The sequence below is a fragment of the Bipolaris zeicola genome (assembly GCF_000523435.1).
Source record: "Bipolaris zeicola 26-R-13 unplaced genomic scaffold scaffold_62, whole genome shotgun sequence".
Taxonomy (NCBI): Eukaryota; Fungi; Ascomycota; class Dothideomycetes; order Pleosporales; family Pleosporaceae; genus Bipolaris; species Bipolaris zeicola.
Genome location: NW_006912111.1, coordinates 68397 through 83902, shown reverse-complemented (window position 1 = coordinate 83902; position 15506 = coordinate 68397). Strand labels below are relative to the sequence as shown.

Here is a 15506-nt window from a genome sequence, read left to right as displayed (position 1 = left end):
ACAAGTTCTGACAATTGGCCTGGGTATGTCCAGTGGTCCTGAACAACCCTTTCTCGCCTTCTGTATATCTACGGCTTCGGCTTTTACTCCATTTGGCACGGTAGCCTGTGTGCGCAACATACCCCTTGGTTTGATCTGGTTTGACTTATGGAAACGGTGTGAATTCGGCGTTAGGGTTTCTCATATGGGATACCCGTAGCAGCAGTCTTTTGTGGCATGTGCTACTTCTTGCGTTATTATTTTTCTTCTTTGACTCTGATGGTCATGGCGAGGAGTTTGGGGCATTGCATGGCGTAGTGCACATCCATGCATGGCAAAAAGCGACTGTATATTACTATAGTTATTCTGCCTACGGGCGTGCGAGAAATGTGGAAGTATGGGACGACCTTGTGCATTGGATTTTCGTCTTGTGAAGTGGTTGACAGGAACTGTACAACATACAGGCAGGAGATGGACATATGAATTGATGAATCTATCTTTCCAAAAGGGATACATGGCCTGACAAATTGTGACTCATATATCAATCTATTCTGTTGGTTCTACATTACTCGCAACCTCATTTACCGTTGTTGCATTCAGATACTGCTGCCTAGTTTCACTAAAGCGGTTTAGCGTGGTATTCGCTAGCGCGCCTCCTCGCCCACATTGAAATCCACTGCTACTCGCCTCTCTTCTTCCCAATACCAACAACCTTGACAGAGCCACCAAAGGAACCGATATCCTCTGGGAGACACATCAGCCAACATGTCGAAAATCTCTGTCGCCGGCGTTCGTACGAACGTTCAACAGCTCCTCGAGTACTCCAACGAGACCAAGAAGAGGAACTTCCTCGAGACCGTCGAACTCCAGATCGGCCTTAAGAACTACGACCCCCAGCGTGACAAGCGTTTCTCGGGAACCATCAAGCTCCCTACGCTTCCCCGTCCTCGTAAGTCGATGGCAGAGAGTATTGGAGTTGGGCATGAGCTAATGGAGGTGAACAGGCATGAGCATTTGCGTTCTCGGTGACCAGCACGATATCGATCGTGCCAAGCACCATGGTGTTGATGCCATGAGCACTGATGTGAGTACTATGGCACAATATCTATCAGAATGTTTCTGACAAAATGATACAGGACTTGAAGAAGCTCAACAAGAACAAGAAGCTCATCAAGAAGCTCGCCAAGAAGTACGATGCCTTCATGGCCTCCGATGCTCTCATCAAGCAGATTCCCCGTCTCCTCGGACCCGGTCTCTCCAAGGCCGGAAAGTTCCCTACTCCCGTCTCCCACAACGAGGACCTCGCCAACAAGATGAACGAAGTCAAGTCCACCATCAAGTTCCAGTTGAAGAAGGTTCTCTGCATGGGTGTCGCTATCGGCAACGTTGGCATGACTGAGGATGAGCTGATTGGCAACATCATGTTGGCCATCAACTACCTCGTCTCTCTGCTTAAGAAGGGATGGCAGAACGTGGGCTCCTTGACCATCAAGGCCACCATGAGCCCTCCCAAGCGTCTCTACTAGAGTGTTTGTCGTTGCGTCTGCTGGGTTTTTCCGTGGCCATCTGTCGAAAGATGGGTGGCCATGTTTTACCATCTGACGGAATCTTGATGGATATTATTGGATGGGTCTAGCTAGCTTGAATGCATGCATGAACCTGCCACTCTTGATTGTCTTTGTGTCTGCATCGTGATGAGTCTGTGTTGTTGTCGCATGATGTGATATGCTATATGTATTTGATGCTGAGATTGTGCTACGACCTTGACAACCAGCCATCTGTGTTGCCTGACCCACTTGTAGCCCACACCGCACAGGCGTCCTTTGGTAAATTTTTCTCAATGTCCTCACAATTTTTCGCCCACTTTCCCAGCCTCAAATGATGACTAATCTAGCGCTCATCCACGCACGGACCCGCCCCGCCTTCCCGCCTCCCTCGGTCTATAAAGCACAGCCGGCCTCCATCCCTCTTCCTTTTTCCTCATCATCAGTTGGTAATCTACATACCTAAAACAATCGTGGCTCCGCGAAAGCGGCTTGCTGAGAGTTATCCTACCTTTTCCTCTGTGGATAGTTCTCCGTTCCCGGCCCCGTAGAGAGATATCCGCCCGTCTTTCCTTACCAATTGCAATTATCCGTGAAAAGATGGATTGGAGTTGTGGGATGGTGTGGGACATTATTCTTTTTGCTACACATTTATGGAATGTGTGTTTTTGCGCTTGAGATTTGAGAGTGATGCGATGCTATGTTGTCGTGTGCGAAATGTTGCTTGTGAGCATTCGTGCGGATGAAGCTCTGCAAAAATTTTATGGGAACATCATCGTCGAATTCAGACGGCATCAACGTCGAGCATCAGAGAGCATCGGTTCAGTGTCAAGCATGAGAGCCTAGAGCATTTTTTGCAATCGTTGACAAGCTCTTTTGGTTGCGATGCGGAGTTCTCGTTGCTGCGTGCTCATCTCATGCCGACTGTTTGATAGTGACAACTGCAGCAGGAGAAACCAGACGCCATTCATATGCCTACTATACAAAGTGGAGATTACACGCTATGCAACAAAACTATGCTATCTAATCCAAGCTCTATAATGCTCCCTCAGCGCCGTCGTGCCGCCCTCCACTTGTTAAATGCATCATCTGCCGATTCGCTGCTGATTCCACATCGCTCGCCCAGCACACTCCATGTACGCATGCGTACAATCTTCTCCACCGCACGCTCGTTGCGCATGAGCGTAGCCAGACTCTCTGTCCTCGCTTCTGCAGGAAAGTAGCGCCCAGAATATGGATCTAACCGCTCATCTACCGTGCGCTCTCTCGCTTTGGCATCTTCAATCTGCCGTAGAAGACTGTCCGGGTCGTCTGGATCCGGCGATGTCGCAACGCCGGCGCAATAGTCTAGTACATCTGATCGCACTGCCCAGCTGGGGAACAGCACTTTGTCCTTGAACCCTTCACATTGCTCTGGATCCAGGGCCCTGGGATGGCCCGGCGGTGATAGCTGTCGTGTGCTTGTCGAGTTGGGATCGAAGCCTCGTTGCGCCGGGGTGAGGAGAGCGTTGAGGTTCTGTGTTATCGAGTCGTCGATGCTGCTGCGGGATATGCGGAGGAAGTCTGTTGTTCAGCCGGCTTGCGTATTAGTTAGTGGGCTGGGGGGAGAATTTGGCAAAGAGATCGAGGGGGTGCGCTCACCTCGGAGTGCAGTTTGGTTGAAGCAGAATTGTGGCGTGAGTTGAGGTTGCGCAGAGGGTTTAGACATGGTGGGCGGCGGTGGAGGATCCCGGTGTTTCCAGAAGTAGGACGCCAGTTTTGAGGATGTTTTCGTTTTTCTTGTTACATGTACAGTGGTGTGACTTTGGGATTTTGCAATGGCAAAGTCATGACGCTTCAACGATGCCGCCTAATCCATGTCGGATGAATGATGTCAGCAGGGGTCGTTGGGGTTGGGGGCCGGGGCCGCTTGACTTTCGCGTTTGCGGCGAGCCAGGCGCGACGCGCCTTGTAGAGTGCCTGCCTGCCTGCCTAGGCAACTATACCCTACCTACCAACAGAGCATGCCCCTCCGCTTCAATGCTTCTCGTTTCTGTTTAAAATCGCGCCTTCCCTTGACTTTACAACCCTCGCCTCGATCTTTGCATTCATCTCCCCGCTTATTACGTCGAAATTGCCTACCGTTGCATTGGAGTGCGGATCACAGTGGTGCTCTCACAGCCATGGCTCCTAAGCAAGCTACACTTGGGTATGTAAAGTCTTCTCAGACTACTCTGGGGTGCGACGATACCCTTAGACAGTCTTTTGGTGGCAATGCAGTGCTGATTGTTTTTCAATAGAAAGTTCTTTGGAAAACCCAACGGCGATGCAAAGCAGCAATCGAAACTAGCCTTTTCTACGAAACCGAAGTCAAGCAAGAAGGATTCAACACCGCAGGAAGAGCCACAATCCTCGCCAAAGGACCTGAAGAAGGAACAAGATGAGGAAGCCGACTCAGATGCAGAGGTCAGAGCGCCGGTGAAGGAGCAAGTAGAATCAGATGGCGAGGCAATGGAAGTCGACAGCGTAAGCTCTGAGACTGGCAAGAAGAGGCAAATCAAAGAAGAAGCAGAGGAGGAGTCTGAGGAGGAACCTCCAAGCAAACGTCAACGAAGAAAACCTTCGCCGAAGAAGACGGTCGCACAACCAAAAGCTGAAAAGGCATCGCCCAAGTCAAAGAAATCTGCTGCTAAATCCAAGGCTGCAGAGCCAGAAGATGAGGAAGAGGAAGCATCCACAAAGACCAAGAGCAAGAAGGGCAAGAAGGAGGCTGAAAAGTCTTCTGCACTAGCAAAGGAGGAAACCGAATCGAGCAAGGAGCAAGAAGAGGATGAGGCAGTTAGCTCTGAAGAGGAGCCTGAAGAGGTCAAGGTCAAGGCACGGAAGCAAGTACAGGCAACCCTTGCGTCCAACACCAAGGACCCATATCCCGATTGGAAACCAGGCGAGCCAGTCCCATATGCGGCGTTGTGCACAACTTTTTCGAAGATTGAGATGACGACGAAGCGCCTGGAGATTCTTGCACACTGCTCCTTGTTCTTGAGACAGGTTTTGCGGTTGACTCCATCTGATATGCTGCCGACTGTCATGCTCATGGTCAATAAGCTTGCAGCCGACTATGCAGGTATTGAGCTCGGTATTGGCGAGTCACTAATTATGAAGGCGATTTCTGAGAGTACCGGTCGAAGTTTACAACATATCAAGAGCGACCAAAACGAGATTGGAGATCTGGGCCTTGTTGCAGCCAAGAGTCGATCAAAACAACCCACCATGTTCAAACCCAAAGCATTGACAGTCGAAGGTGTGCGCAAGGGACTGATGGCCATCGCTACTATCGAAGGACAAGGTGCTCAGGGGCGCAAGGTTGATGGAATCAAGAAACTGCTATCAGCGGCAGATGCGCACAACTCTGGCAAGAACGTTGATATTGAGAAGGACAAAGGTGGACCCAGTGAAGCCAAGTTCATCGTCCGAACCCTCGAGGGTAAGCTTCGATTAGGCCTTGCTGAGAGGACCGTTGTCGTAGCCGTCGCACAGGCAATGATATTCCATGAGATGTCACTTCAAGGCAAAACACCGTCGACGGAGGACTTGGGCAAAGCCGAAGCTATGCTAAAGACAGTGTACAGCGAGCTGCCAAGTTACGAAGTCATCATCCCAGCAATGATTGAGCACGGCATCATGAACCTGCGCGAGAACTGTCGCCTACAGCCCGGTGTACCTCTGAAGCCTATGCTTGCCAAGCCAACAAAGTCCATCACGGAGGTGCTAGATCGCTTTGAGGGCAAGGACTTTACCTGTGAATATAAGTATGACGGAGAGCGTGCACAGATTCACTTTGTCGCTCACGATGCAAAGATTGAGCTGGCTACTGAAGCACCCAGTGCTGGCAAGAGCGAGCGCGGCGTGTCCAACATTTTCTCGCGCAACTCTGAGGATTTGTCCAAGAAATATCCTGACATTCTCGCCAAGCTGCCGACTTGGGTTAAAGAAGGTACAAAGAGCTTCGTTCTCGACTGCGAGACGGTTGCCTGGGATATGGTAGAGAAGAAGGTGCTTCCTTTTCAACAGCTCATGACGAGGAAGAGGAAGGATGTCAAGGTCGAAGACGTCAAGGTCAAGGTTTGCGTTTTTGCCTTTGATATCCTCTATCTCAATGGCGAGGTATGTATCACACCTCTTGCTTAGTGATCGATTGCTGACATAATTAGGCGTTGGTAACAAAGTCATTCCGTGAGCGTCGCGAGCATCTCAAAGAAGCCTTCGTGCTTGTCGAAGGCGAGTTTGCATTTGCCAAGTATGGCAACACCAACGAACTAGAGGAGATCCAAACACTCCTTGAAGACTCAGTAAAGGAAGGCTGCGAAGGTCTCATGGTCAAGATGTTGGACGGCCCAGAGTCTTACTACGAGCCATCCAAGCGCTCGCAGAATTGGCTCAAGGTCAAGAAGGACTACCTTGCCGGCGTGGGTGATTCACTGGATCTTGTAGTGCTGGGAGCCTACTACGGCAAGGGCAAGCGTACCAGTTGGTATGGTGCCTTTTTGCTTGCCTGCTACAATCCTTCGACGGAAAAGTACGAAACAGTCTGCAACATTGGTACTGGTTTCTCTGAAGCCATCCTGGAAACTCTGCACAAGACGCTTTCTGAGATTGTCATCGATCGCCCGAAGCCATTCTACACACATTCGACTGGTAACAAAGACCAGCCTGACGTGTGGTTCGAGCCGCGATATGTGTGGGAGGTCAAGACTGCAGACCTCACCTTGTCGCCGCGGTACAAGGCAGCTGCGGCTGAAGTTGGCGGCGGTGGCAAGGGTGTCAGCTTACGCTTTCCGCGTTTCATCAAGGAGAGGGAGGACAAGAAGCCGGATCAGGCGAGTTCAAGTCGTATGATTGCGGAAATGTACCAAAGGCAGGAAAGCGTGGCCAAGAACAAGGGGCCTAGTGTTGATGATGACTTCGAGTATTGAACAGCATCGGAATGATAGGGATAGGAAAATAATAACTGTTATGAGGGAAAATGATTGTCTTGCCGTGTACGCTTTGTTGTATGTGTATGTGTGCATGTGTGTGTGTGTTTTTGACTTGTTACTCCTAGCACTCCCAACAAAAAAAAATGTAGATTGACGCCGGAGTTGTGAACCAGAAATAGTAGGAACTATGTATGATCCCTGCACTGGACCTATCCGCCATCCCTATTTTCCGCACACATGTTGATATTACGCCTAGTTCTCTGGTTAGCGTCCATAGTGTAGGTATGCAGATCAATGTCAAATGTACATGGGTAAGCGTCTACGGTGAGCTATGTCAGCTGCATTTTTTTTGAAGATTAAAACTTTCCAGGCCAAAACCTGAGCATAGGGTGTTGAAGCACCCATCTATCGTTGTTAGCACCTGCTGCTTTGTACAAACCCCCCCGTCTTCTCCACCACAGGCCAAGCCAAGCTACTGTTTTCACGGGAATAAACGCTGTGTCCACCTCGCCATTTTGTTTCCGCCTCGCCACCCCAAGTGGAACACACATGTACAGTGTGTAAGTGACAATATTAGCCAAGAGCTGCAGGCGAGATGTGAGGTCTGTTTTAGATCTCGATCGCATCTCCGCGGACTGTATCCCGCGCAGGACGTTCCGCGCAAGGCATACCGCGCATATTGATCTGCTCAGCGGCTCCCCCTTACGCAATCCTTCCGTTTGTCTTGGACATAGCCCTATAAGCAATCCTTGATGACAGGACTGTAACGGGAAAAAGCGGAGTGCGCCTAATGTACCATCTTTGCATACCGCGTAGGCGCGAGACTATGCACTTCTGGAACGTCAAAAATGGCCACTATGCACCCCACCCTGGAGCGGCAGGTGGCTATCTTTTTTTCTCTCTGTCTATCAATCAGACCACAAAGTCTTCAAACACTAGCGAGATGGGGGAGGGGGGACGAACATCACGTGGCTTGTGTGGGAACAAACCTGTTTGATGAGAGCCCTCTACTGTGGCCGCCAGCAAAATTTGCCTCTGGACCAGCATGGGCAATGGCGACTGACAGAGAAGACAGTAATAAAAGAAACATGTTACGGACAGCAGCAGCGGCTCCACCTCGCCGGCGCTCGAGGGTAGGGAGCGTTGAGCATGGGCGTATGCAGGGCCGTCATGGATGTATACCTCCAGCTGGAATCTCCTTCCAACCATTTTGACTGGCGGTTGGAAAAGAAGCATGTATGACTCTTTGGGCTTTACTGGATTAATCGTCGTGCCGCTATGTGCCTGTAGACAGGATTAGATGGACGCAGGCGCAGTGGCAAACTGCCCTGAGCGCGCAATCTGATTGGCGGACGGATAGCCGGCCTTCTTACACGTATGCGGACGCAGACACGCTGCGAGGACCTGGGCTCGGGCTACATTCAGCAATTCGATACGGAAAGAATGTCGAGTGCCTGAGTGCCCGAATCGGGGCTGGTTGGGTAACAGTAACATTTCAGAGGGTGAAGACTAGAAAGACCACCAGTCTCTTCAGTCGTACAGGCAAGACCGCGGCAATTTTTTCCCCCAAACCCTACGTCGGTCCAGTGCTTTCGTCACATTCTCATATTTGGAACCGGTCGCACCCGCACTTCTCTACTACTACCATTTTATCCCACTCGCTGGTCTGTGGAACTCTTTCCTACCCTCCCCTTCTGTGCTCGAGGCTCGCCCGGCTCCTCTGTCTCTCGAGCAGACAAGCGGCTTCTGCCCCAGTCGGCTTCTGTTGGCCCCCTGTGACATGCAATCACAGCAGTCAAATTCAGCTGCTCCAGGGGAAAGTGCTGGGGGCCGGCCTCTTCGTGCTCTGCTCCCCGCAACATCACCCAGGAGTGAGCCTCCGCCCACACAGTCAAAGCGAGCTCGCGTAACCCTAGCTTGCGCGGCATGCAGAACTCGCAAAACCAAGGTACAGATTTAGTGCCTGCATGAACAAGCAAAGCGGTATAGACGGCGTCTGATGTGTACCTTTCTAGTGTAATGGCGAGCGCCCTCAGTGTAGTGAGTGTGCGGCTCGTGACAGCCAGTGTCAGTACAAGGAAACGGAAACTGCCCAGACCAAGCGTAAGCATCAGGACCTAGAACAGCTGTTCGAGTTACTCAAGTCGCTGCCGTACGAGGACGCGTCCGAGACACTAGCACGAATCAGGGCGGGTGAGGAGCCGCGGGACATTGTCGAAACCATTACGCATGGCAATGTGCTTATGCAGATTGCCACGGAGCTCGGGGGCAACAGGCCTAGTGCTGATGAGAGTCCGACTAAGAGCAGGAGAGGGAGCGTCAGCGGCATTGAAGATGAAGAAAAGACCGAGTCTGAGAGTGCTGGCGGCGTTGGTGCTGGTGCTGGTGCTGGCAGCAGCGGGGATACACAGGAGCTAGAGCCAAGGACGGCAGACGTACCAACGAGAGAAAAGAGCCGGTGAGACAGTCATGAGAAATACTACGCTACGTTTCGGAGATCGCTCCGCACAACCGACAAGCCGACCTTTGACAGCCGTTGCATAGATGGACGGGGGGACCCGTGGAGGAGTGTCCCCCCGTTCATTGATTCGGCCACAGCCCAAACGAGACACGCACGTCGATGTCCCATCTCCCCAGAATTACGCATGAGAACTGGTAGTTTACATTTTCTGTGCGTCCAAAATTTACCTTGTCCTTGTCGAGGCGTCGAATTCAAATCATGTATCCATACTTTATCTTGTCTTCAAGCTGTAAGTCGAAGCAATAATACTACTAGTCATCTCTGATTAAGTATACTCCTAAGTTGTGACTAGAAATGTCCTCGAGAAAGCCTTCGCCGTCAATAATTGCCTTGTCTCCCCCAGGGAGTTCTCCAAGTTAACGTTTGTCCTCCAATCTAACTCTGTCCAACCCAACCGCAAATCACTGCCAGCACGTTCTTCGAACCACCCGAAACCCGCCCTCGCAACTCAGCGCCCCGTTGATGAACCGCGAAGTCCGCAATCTCACGTTCGATATCCCTATCGAAGCCGATTCTCCTCGCCTCAGCGTTCTCTTCAGCCCACGACTCACAAAACAAATCCTATCCGTATACCAGACCACGCTTTGAACCATACCTCTCAGAGATGTCTCAGAGCTGTCTACACGCTTTCGTCCCAGGGTTCACACAGTACCTTTATGCGTCCCACAATTGTCATACCAGTAGCGCATATATAATCGAGAATCGTCATATGTGACTTGTTCTGCCTACACAGAATGCATTAGTCAATCCCCTCCTCCCTCCTCCCATGATTATAAGACTCTGTCTGGCCGACACTCAACAGAGTCCGTTTGCGTTCCACGCTGATTCCATACACCCACGCTTATTTTGGGGGGAAATGGGAAATTTGACATACGGTAACATGCAGTCCAACCGCTTCTTCCGCGCCAGTTTTTTTGGGCTTGTCGAACACGTAGCACGCTTTTTTTTCAATACAGTATTTTGCAGGCAAAACACTGCACCTTCCGGAAACTCTTAGCTGGTGGTGAGATTGTTAGCCACCTTGACTCTGAGGAAGAAACAATTCATCCACGTTTGGTTGTTTGACTTGAATGGCACGACTGCATACAACAACTTATCTAAATGTTCTGTTGTTGATTCAAGTAATAGTCAAGAGGTACATCTAGAGAACAAATACAAGACAATAAACCATATTTCCTGTTGCCAAAAAAAGTATTCCAGACTCTTTGTTGTGATCTACGCTGCACCGAAGATTATCGGTAATTGTTGATACGCAAGCGTCTAATTTATGCTTATCTTACAAGGCCCCCTGTACATTCTATACGAGCTAAACGATTCATACTGCGCCAATCGATATTCACAATAAGAAATAAAAATAAAGTTGCTCGTCAGCACTGGACAATTTACATGTGAATATTCAGGATGGACACTGCAAGAACAAAAAAAGAATGTCGCTAATACTTGGCGGTACTGGGAACTGTAGACATGTTAGAAGATGTCTCAGGACCACCAATGTTTTGTGAGGTTGAACGTACTCGAACCCAGGCTGGCGCGGATCTGGATCGGGACAACAGAGTTGTCCGCCAGCCACAACGCGACGTCATACCACTAGACCATACCACCGTAAGGTGTTTGATGTTGTTTTGATGGAATTTTGAATATTTAGACACATTATATAGTAAGTGATTCAGAAGATTCGCAGCTACGACAAGATTGCTGTGTGCAGTCCCACCATCGCCTACGTAAATGGTGGGGCAGGGACCCCCGGCAAAATCGTGCGCCTCATGTTTTCACGTGCATTGTCGGAATTGGAACGTAGTTTGAAGAATCTGACCTCCGTCCTTTGGACGTACCTCACGCATGGCGACTTTGAAGGGTATTGGCTATAGCGGCTCGCTTGATGAATATATGCTCTGTTGGGAAACTCTGTATTGGCCCACGTTGAGGCACTGTGACAGGAACAAAACTCAAGCATATTCATAGATAGCAATTTAACTTGAAGGTGAAGCTTGCATTTGTTTGGTGCTTATGATGAGGTTATCTTTTTCCAAACAGAGTAATCGTCCGAACTATCTCTCAAGGCATACGCAGGTAGCAGGTGGTTTCTAAATTACCCTTACACACAGAATGAACAACACAGTGTGTACCAATTCTCCAAGTCATGTTATGATAAAGATTGTAAATGGTTGACTACTGCATATTCATCAGGGAATGTTGAGCTGGAGCGAGAATGGATCGGGAACGGTGTTAGGCTAGGTCGCCCGTTCCGATTCGATTCCGGTTTTGCCGACAAGTCGGGAAATTTTCTGGATGCGCAAAGCAACACTCCAACAGCCATCTCAGCCAAAAACACCAACCATGGCCGAACCAGGTGCGCAGACCCCGCCTGCTGGCGGGGCATCCCCAGGGTCTGGGAAACGTCCAAGGCCTCCAAATCCCGTCTGGAGAATGATGGGTACGTTTTTTCTCTCTTCTTTTGCCTGGTAATAGGCTTCCAACTAACAGTCACAGGTCTGCCAAACTTTCGCTTTAAGCTACCGTCGCGCAATTGGATGATATTCCTTTCTATTACTGGATCATGGACTGCGGCGGTAACGTACGATCGCCGGCAGAAAAGGCGCATACAAAAGAAATGGGCAACGGTGGTAGAGCATATTGCACATGAGCCACTCGACGTACATCAGCTGCCCCGAAAGCTCACGGTATATCTATCTGCACCACCGATGGATGGCTTGGTGTCTGCGCGCGATCACTTTCACGAGTATGTTAAGCCTATTCTTGTTGCAGCAGCGATGGATTGGGATGCGGTTGAGGGTCGAAGAGAAGGGGATGTCAGAGCAGGTTTAGCAGAGCGGATACGAAAGTTGAGGAAGAGAAGAGGAGAGCCAACTGCTGAGCCCATAGAACCAGGTCTTGCGGAGGATCTGGAAGGCTTAAGGCAAAGAGCAGGAGTAAGCGAGTGGCCTGGCCCTGGAGGAGATATTGTTATCGGAAGACACACATGGAAAGAATATGTGCGGGGACTGCATGAGGGCTGGTTGGGTCCATTGGACCCTCCGCCAGCGCCAGAACCGTTGATAGAGGTAAAGCCAGTGGAAAACACTACCACCACACCTGCTACAGCCGACGACGCATCTCCCACAGCAATCACCAATCCCGAAAAGCTAGAAGAGGCAGAAAAGCCAAAAGAGGAAGAGAAGAAAACGAAGAAAAAACAACCCCCACCTTTTATCTCGACAGCCGAATATCAGAACGCAACGCTTTCTCCAAACTGCCCACAGGCCCTCGGTCCTGCGGCCATCATTCCTTTCCCGCACCTTCTCGGCTTCTTTAATTTCCCAATCCGCATGTACCGCTTCTTGAATCAGCGAAAGGTAGCGGAAGTCGCTGGTAAAGAGACTGCAGCTGCAGTTCTGGGTGCGTATCGACCTTTCGAGTCTTCAGGTGAGGGTATCGACGGGGAGCCAGAACAGAAACAAGTACTCGCACATGAAGAGCCAGACTGGCACAAGAGCGCGAAGAAGCGGGAAGAAGGAGAGACAAAAGAGAGGGTTTTACTAGAGGACATGGTATTGGATCCGCGCATCGCAGAACGCATGAGGCGCTTCGCATTGGACGCCGAGGTTGAAGAGCGTGTAAAGGCCATTTCTGTACCAACAGGATCATCTTGGTTCAGTTCTCTTTGGCCAAAAGAGAAGCCCAAGGCCGCTTGGGAAGGATTGAGTGACGACTAAAGCACTCACAGATACCACCATCTCCCCTTCTATTATGTGTTTATAGCAGTGGGGACCTGTAAGAGTAGACATGTACCATGATAGCATCTAGCAGCGTGAATGATACCATATAAATTTCTTGCCGAGAAAAAGATCCCTTTCTTCTGGTCATATGGCATGTCCCCACGCCAACCTAGAGACCAGAGGTAGTAGAGCTTGGCATTGACCAGCTGCCCCGCCAATGGTCCGAAGGAAGCTTCGAGTCGAAATGCTATCGCGCCACACTCACAATCTACAACAACCTCCGTACGGTGTAAAACACGTGTCACAAAGTGTACTGCTAGAGTGAAATAGTACAAAACACTCTACAGCCAGTTCGCGACACGCTTTCAGACAGCACACATACAGCCATCATGGTAAACTGCCCGACTCTATGCAAGTAAACTTAGTTGACAACAATAGGCTTTCCAATCTAAGAAGCGCCTTGCGCTTGCGATCATCGACTTCCTCCAGACTTCACAGACTGATGGCTCAGTAGCGCCCGATGACGCGGAACAGCTCGAGGTTGCCGCCAACTGCATCAGCGAGGCGTTCAAGGTCGACCTCGACGACCAGGCTGCGAAGAAGGACGCAATTGGTGACCAGAACCTACTCGCAATCTATAATGTCTACGAGAAGCTCAAGGGAAAAACAACTGCGACCACCGAGGGCGGTTCATCTGCAAAGGAGGCTCGCCCAGCAACACCGCAGACGCCTGCTGCTGGCGCATCAGGACCTGGAGGGCCCAACAAGGATGAAGCTGAGAGGCTGAAGGGACTGGGTAACGAGGCGATGAAGAAGAAGGACTACGAATCTGCCGTTAAGCACTACACTGCTGCACTGGAAATCGTACCACTCAACCCCATCTACCTTTCCAACCGCGCCGCTGCGTACTCGGGTCAGGGCAAGCACGAGCTGGCCAAGGAGGACGCCGAGATGGCAGTCGCTGCCGATCCTAACTACTCCAAGGCATGGTCACGTCTTGGTCTCGCAAAGTTCGTGCTTGGTGACGCAAAGGGTGCTATGGAGGCGTACAAGTCCGGTATGGATGCTGAGGGTGGTGGCTCAGATGTCATGCGTAGGGGATACGAGACCGCCAAGAGAAAGGTGGAAGAAGAGGGTGGAGACGTAGGTGCTGCCGATGCGCCTCGAGGTGGTGCAGGTGGCGGTATGCCTGACCTCTCTTCGCTGGCTGGTATGCTCGGTGGTGGCGGAGGCGGAGGCGGTATGCCTGATCTCGCCGGTCTCATGCAGAACCCGATGATGAGGCAAATGGCTCAGAACCTGATGAGCAACCCGGATATGATGAACAATCTTATGAATAACCCAAGGATAGCGGAGATGGCTCAGCAATTCGGTGGCGGCGGTGGACGAGGAGGAGGTGCAGGCGGAAGTGGTGGCGGTGGTGGTGGCATGCCCAACATCTCCGATCTCATGAACGACCCAAGCATAGCTGAGATGTAAGTGGAGCGGCCTAAAGAGAAATGACAAAAGCTAACAACTTATTAGGGCCCGTAACTTTATGGGTGGAGGCGGAGGCGCCGGTGCCGGTGCTGGTCGCGGAGCAGGAGGCGCCCCCCAATAAGTCGTCGACTAGTGTAGTACAGGCGATAGCATGATTGCTACAAAGTGTATTTCACGAGCAAAAATAATGATACCATGTTCACTTGCTTTGGTGGTTTCCTGTCACTGACTGGAAGGCTTCTACTTATGTGACTCTTGTGACCTGGGCGTGTTCCTTAGGCGCGTTCGCAGGCACAGATCTTCAAGAGTTTCTGCGGCCAGCTGTTACGTCTATCCAGCTTCCCAGAAAATAAAATCATATCCGCAGCCCTGTGCTGCTCGATCCATGAATCCGTAAACTTGGTGCTCCTATCACTCCATCACTTGATATCCCACGCTTCCTCTCCCCTCAATCCAACTTCAATCCCCACAGCCCATCTCCCAGATAATGACCCGCCTCACACGCCTGTCCCTTCTTAACCTTCTTCATCTCCTCCGTCCCCATCTTCAGCACGCCAACCATACACGCCGTCTCCTTTCCCTCAGCCTCAATAACCACCACAGCACCCTCCTTCAGCTCCTCCGCCCCATATTTCTCCTTATCCTCGTCGCTCAAATCAGCACCGGGTAAGCGGCCACCCGGGGATGTGAGACCGGGCGCCATGAGCGTAGCGCCAGAGAGCACGAAGCGGATTGCGCCGCGGTCGATGCGCAGACGGTTGAATGCAAAAGGGTATTTGTGCACGAGGGTGAGGTGCGGGAGGAGTGCGTCGTCCATGTGCTGGAAGAAGAGGGGTGTCGAATTTAGGGTGTAGAGAGATACGCGGTCGGGTCTATAAGTAATTTGCAAATTTACTGTTAGGTTTTATCCATCTTTGTCGGAAAAAGGGCGTGGTGGTTGGTATTTGGGGAGGGGGAATACGTCTGCTGCAGATGGATATGTAGGACGTTACGAAGAAGACGTACAGCTTTACGAGATCCAATTGCTCTTTTTTGGGCAGTATGTCTTCGATGTAGGGTTCTAGCTTTGGGTATTCTTCGAGGACTTTGGAGCGGATGCCGCGTTGCGCGCTAGATTTTACTTTGGATTTCGCGCCAGGGGTTATGCTGCGGTTTTGTTAGCTTGGTTTTTCGTTTGTGCAAATTTGGGTTAGAGAATGAAGCTGACTCTTTCTTGAACATTTTGACGGTTGCAAGTTGGAGGTAGAGGTGAGTTACAGGGTGTGTGCTTGGTGTTGAGGCTTGCTTGCGGCTGCCCCGCGGTCGCACAGGT

The 15506-nt window shown here is 50.8% G+C and overlaps 9 protein-coding genes across 9 annotated transcripts; 6 read left to right on the top strand and 3 right to left on the bottom strand.

Moving 5' to 3' along the window:
- Positions 1–25: 25 nt before the first annotated feature.
- On the top strand, positions 26–199 carry COCCADRAFT_94617 (uncharacterized protein; the record flags this gene model as incomplete). Its single annotated transcript, XM_007713519.1, has 1 exon — positions 26–199. The coding sequence occupies one exon, from the start codon at positions 26–28 to the stop codon at positions 197–199; it is 174 nt and encodes a 57-aa protein (XP_007711709.1).
- Positions 200–744: 545 nt separating this feature from the next.
- On the top strand, positions 745–1505 carry COCCADRAFT_4550 (uncharacterized protein; the record flags this gene model as incomplete). Its single annotated transcript, XM_007713480.1, has 3 exons — positions 745–928; positions 984–1063; positions 1116–1505. 3 exons carry the CDS (start codon positions 745–747, stop codon positions 1503–1505), a joined length of 654 nt encoding a protein of 217 aa, XP_007711670.1.
- A 1066-nt stretch (positions 1506–2571) lies between these two features.
- COCCADRAFT_36268 (uncharacterized protein) lies at positions 2572–3231 on the bottom strand (the record flags this gene model as incomplete). Its single annotated transcript, XM_007713518.1, has 2 exons — positions 2572–3086; positions 3165–3231. The coding sequence occupies 2 exons, from the start codon at positions 3229–3231 to the stop codon at positions 2572–2574; spliced, it is 582 nt and encodes a 193-aa protein (XP_007711708.1).
- Positions 3232–3685: 454 nt separating this feature from the next.
- On the top strand, positions 3686–6475 carry COCCADRAFT_36267 (uncharacterized protein; the record flags this gene model as incomplete). Its single annotated transcript, XM_007713517.1, has 3 exons — positions 3686–3711; positions 3803–5666; positions 5714–6475. 3 exons carry the CDS (start codon positions 3686–3688, stop codon positions 6473–6475), a joined length of 2652 nt encoding a protein of 883 aa, XP_007711707.1.
- A 1783-nt stretch (positions 6476–8258) lies between these two features.
- COCCADRAFT_36266 (uncharacterized protein) lies at positions 8259–8940 on the top strand (the record flags this gene model as incomplete). Its single annotated transcript, XM_007713516.1, has 2 exons — positions 8259–8426; positions 8494–8940. The coding sequence occupies 2 exons, from the start codon at positions 8259–8261 to the stop codon at positions 8938–8940; spliced, it is 615 nt and encodes a 204-aa protein (XP_007711706.1).
- Positions 8941–9394: 454 nt separating this feature from the next.
- Positions 9395–9694, top strand: COCCADRAFT_94557 (uncharacterized protein; the record flags this gene model as incomplete). Its single annotated transcript, XM_007713515.1, has 1 exon — positions 9395–9694. A coding segment is annotated over one exon (300 nt), but the record flags the coding sequence as incomplete, so codon positions are not given.
- A 1022-nt stretch (positions 9695–10716) lies between these two features.
- COCCADRAFT_94538 (uncharacterized protein) lies at positions 10717–10953 on the bottom strand (the record flags this gene model as incomplete). Its single annotated transcript, XM_007713514.1, has 1 exon — positions 10717–10953. The coding sequence occupies one exon, from the start codon at positions 10951–10953 to the stop codon at positions 10717–10719; it is 237 nt and encodes a 78-aa protein (XP_007711704.1).
- A 383-nt stretch (positions 10954–11336) lies between these two features.
- COCCADRAFT_25790 (uncharacterized protein) lies at positions 11337–12712 on the top strand (the record flags this gene model as incomplete). The annotated part of the gene is made up of 2 exons (XM_007713491.1): positions 11337–11433; positions 11490–12712. 2 exons carry the CDS (start codon positions 11337–11339, stop codon positions 12710–12712), a joined length of 1320 nt encoding a protein of 439 aa, XP_007711681.1.
- Positions 12713–14642: 1930 nt separating this feature from the next.
- Positions 14643–15415, bottom strand: COCCADRAFT_25788 (uncharacterized protein; the record flags this gene model as incomplete). The annotated part of the gene is made up of 3 exons (XM_007713490.1): positions 14643–15066; positions 15200–15340; positions 15402–15415. 3 exons carry the CDS (start codon positions 15413–15415, stop codon positions 14643–14645), a joined length of 579 nt encoding a protein of 192 aa, XP_007711680.1.
- Between the last annotated feature and the right edge of the window lie 91 nt (positions 15416–15506).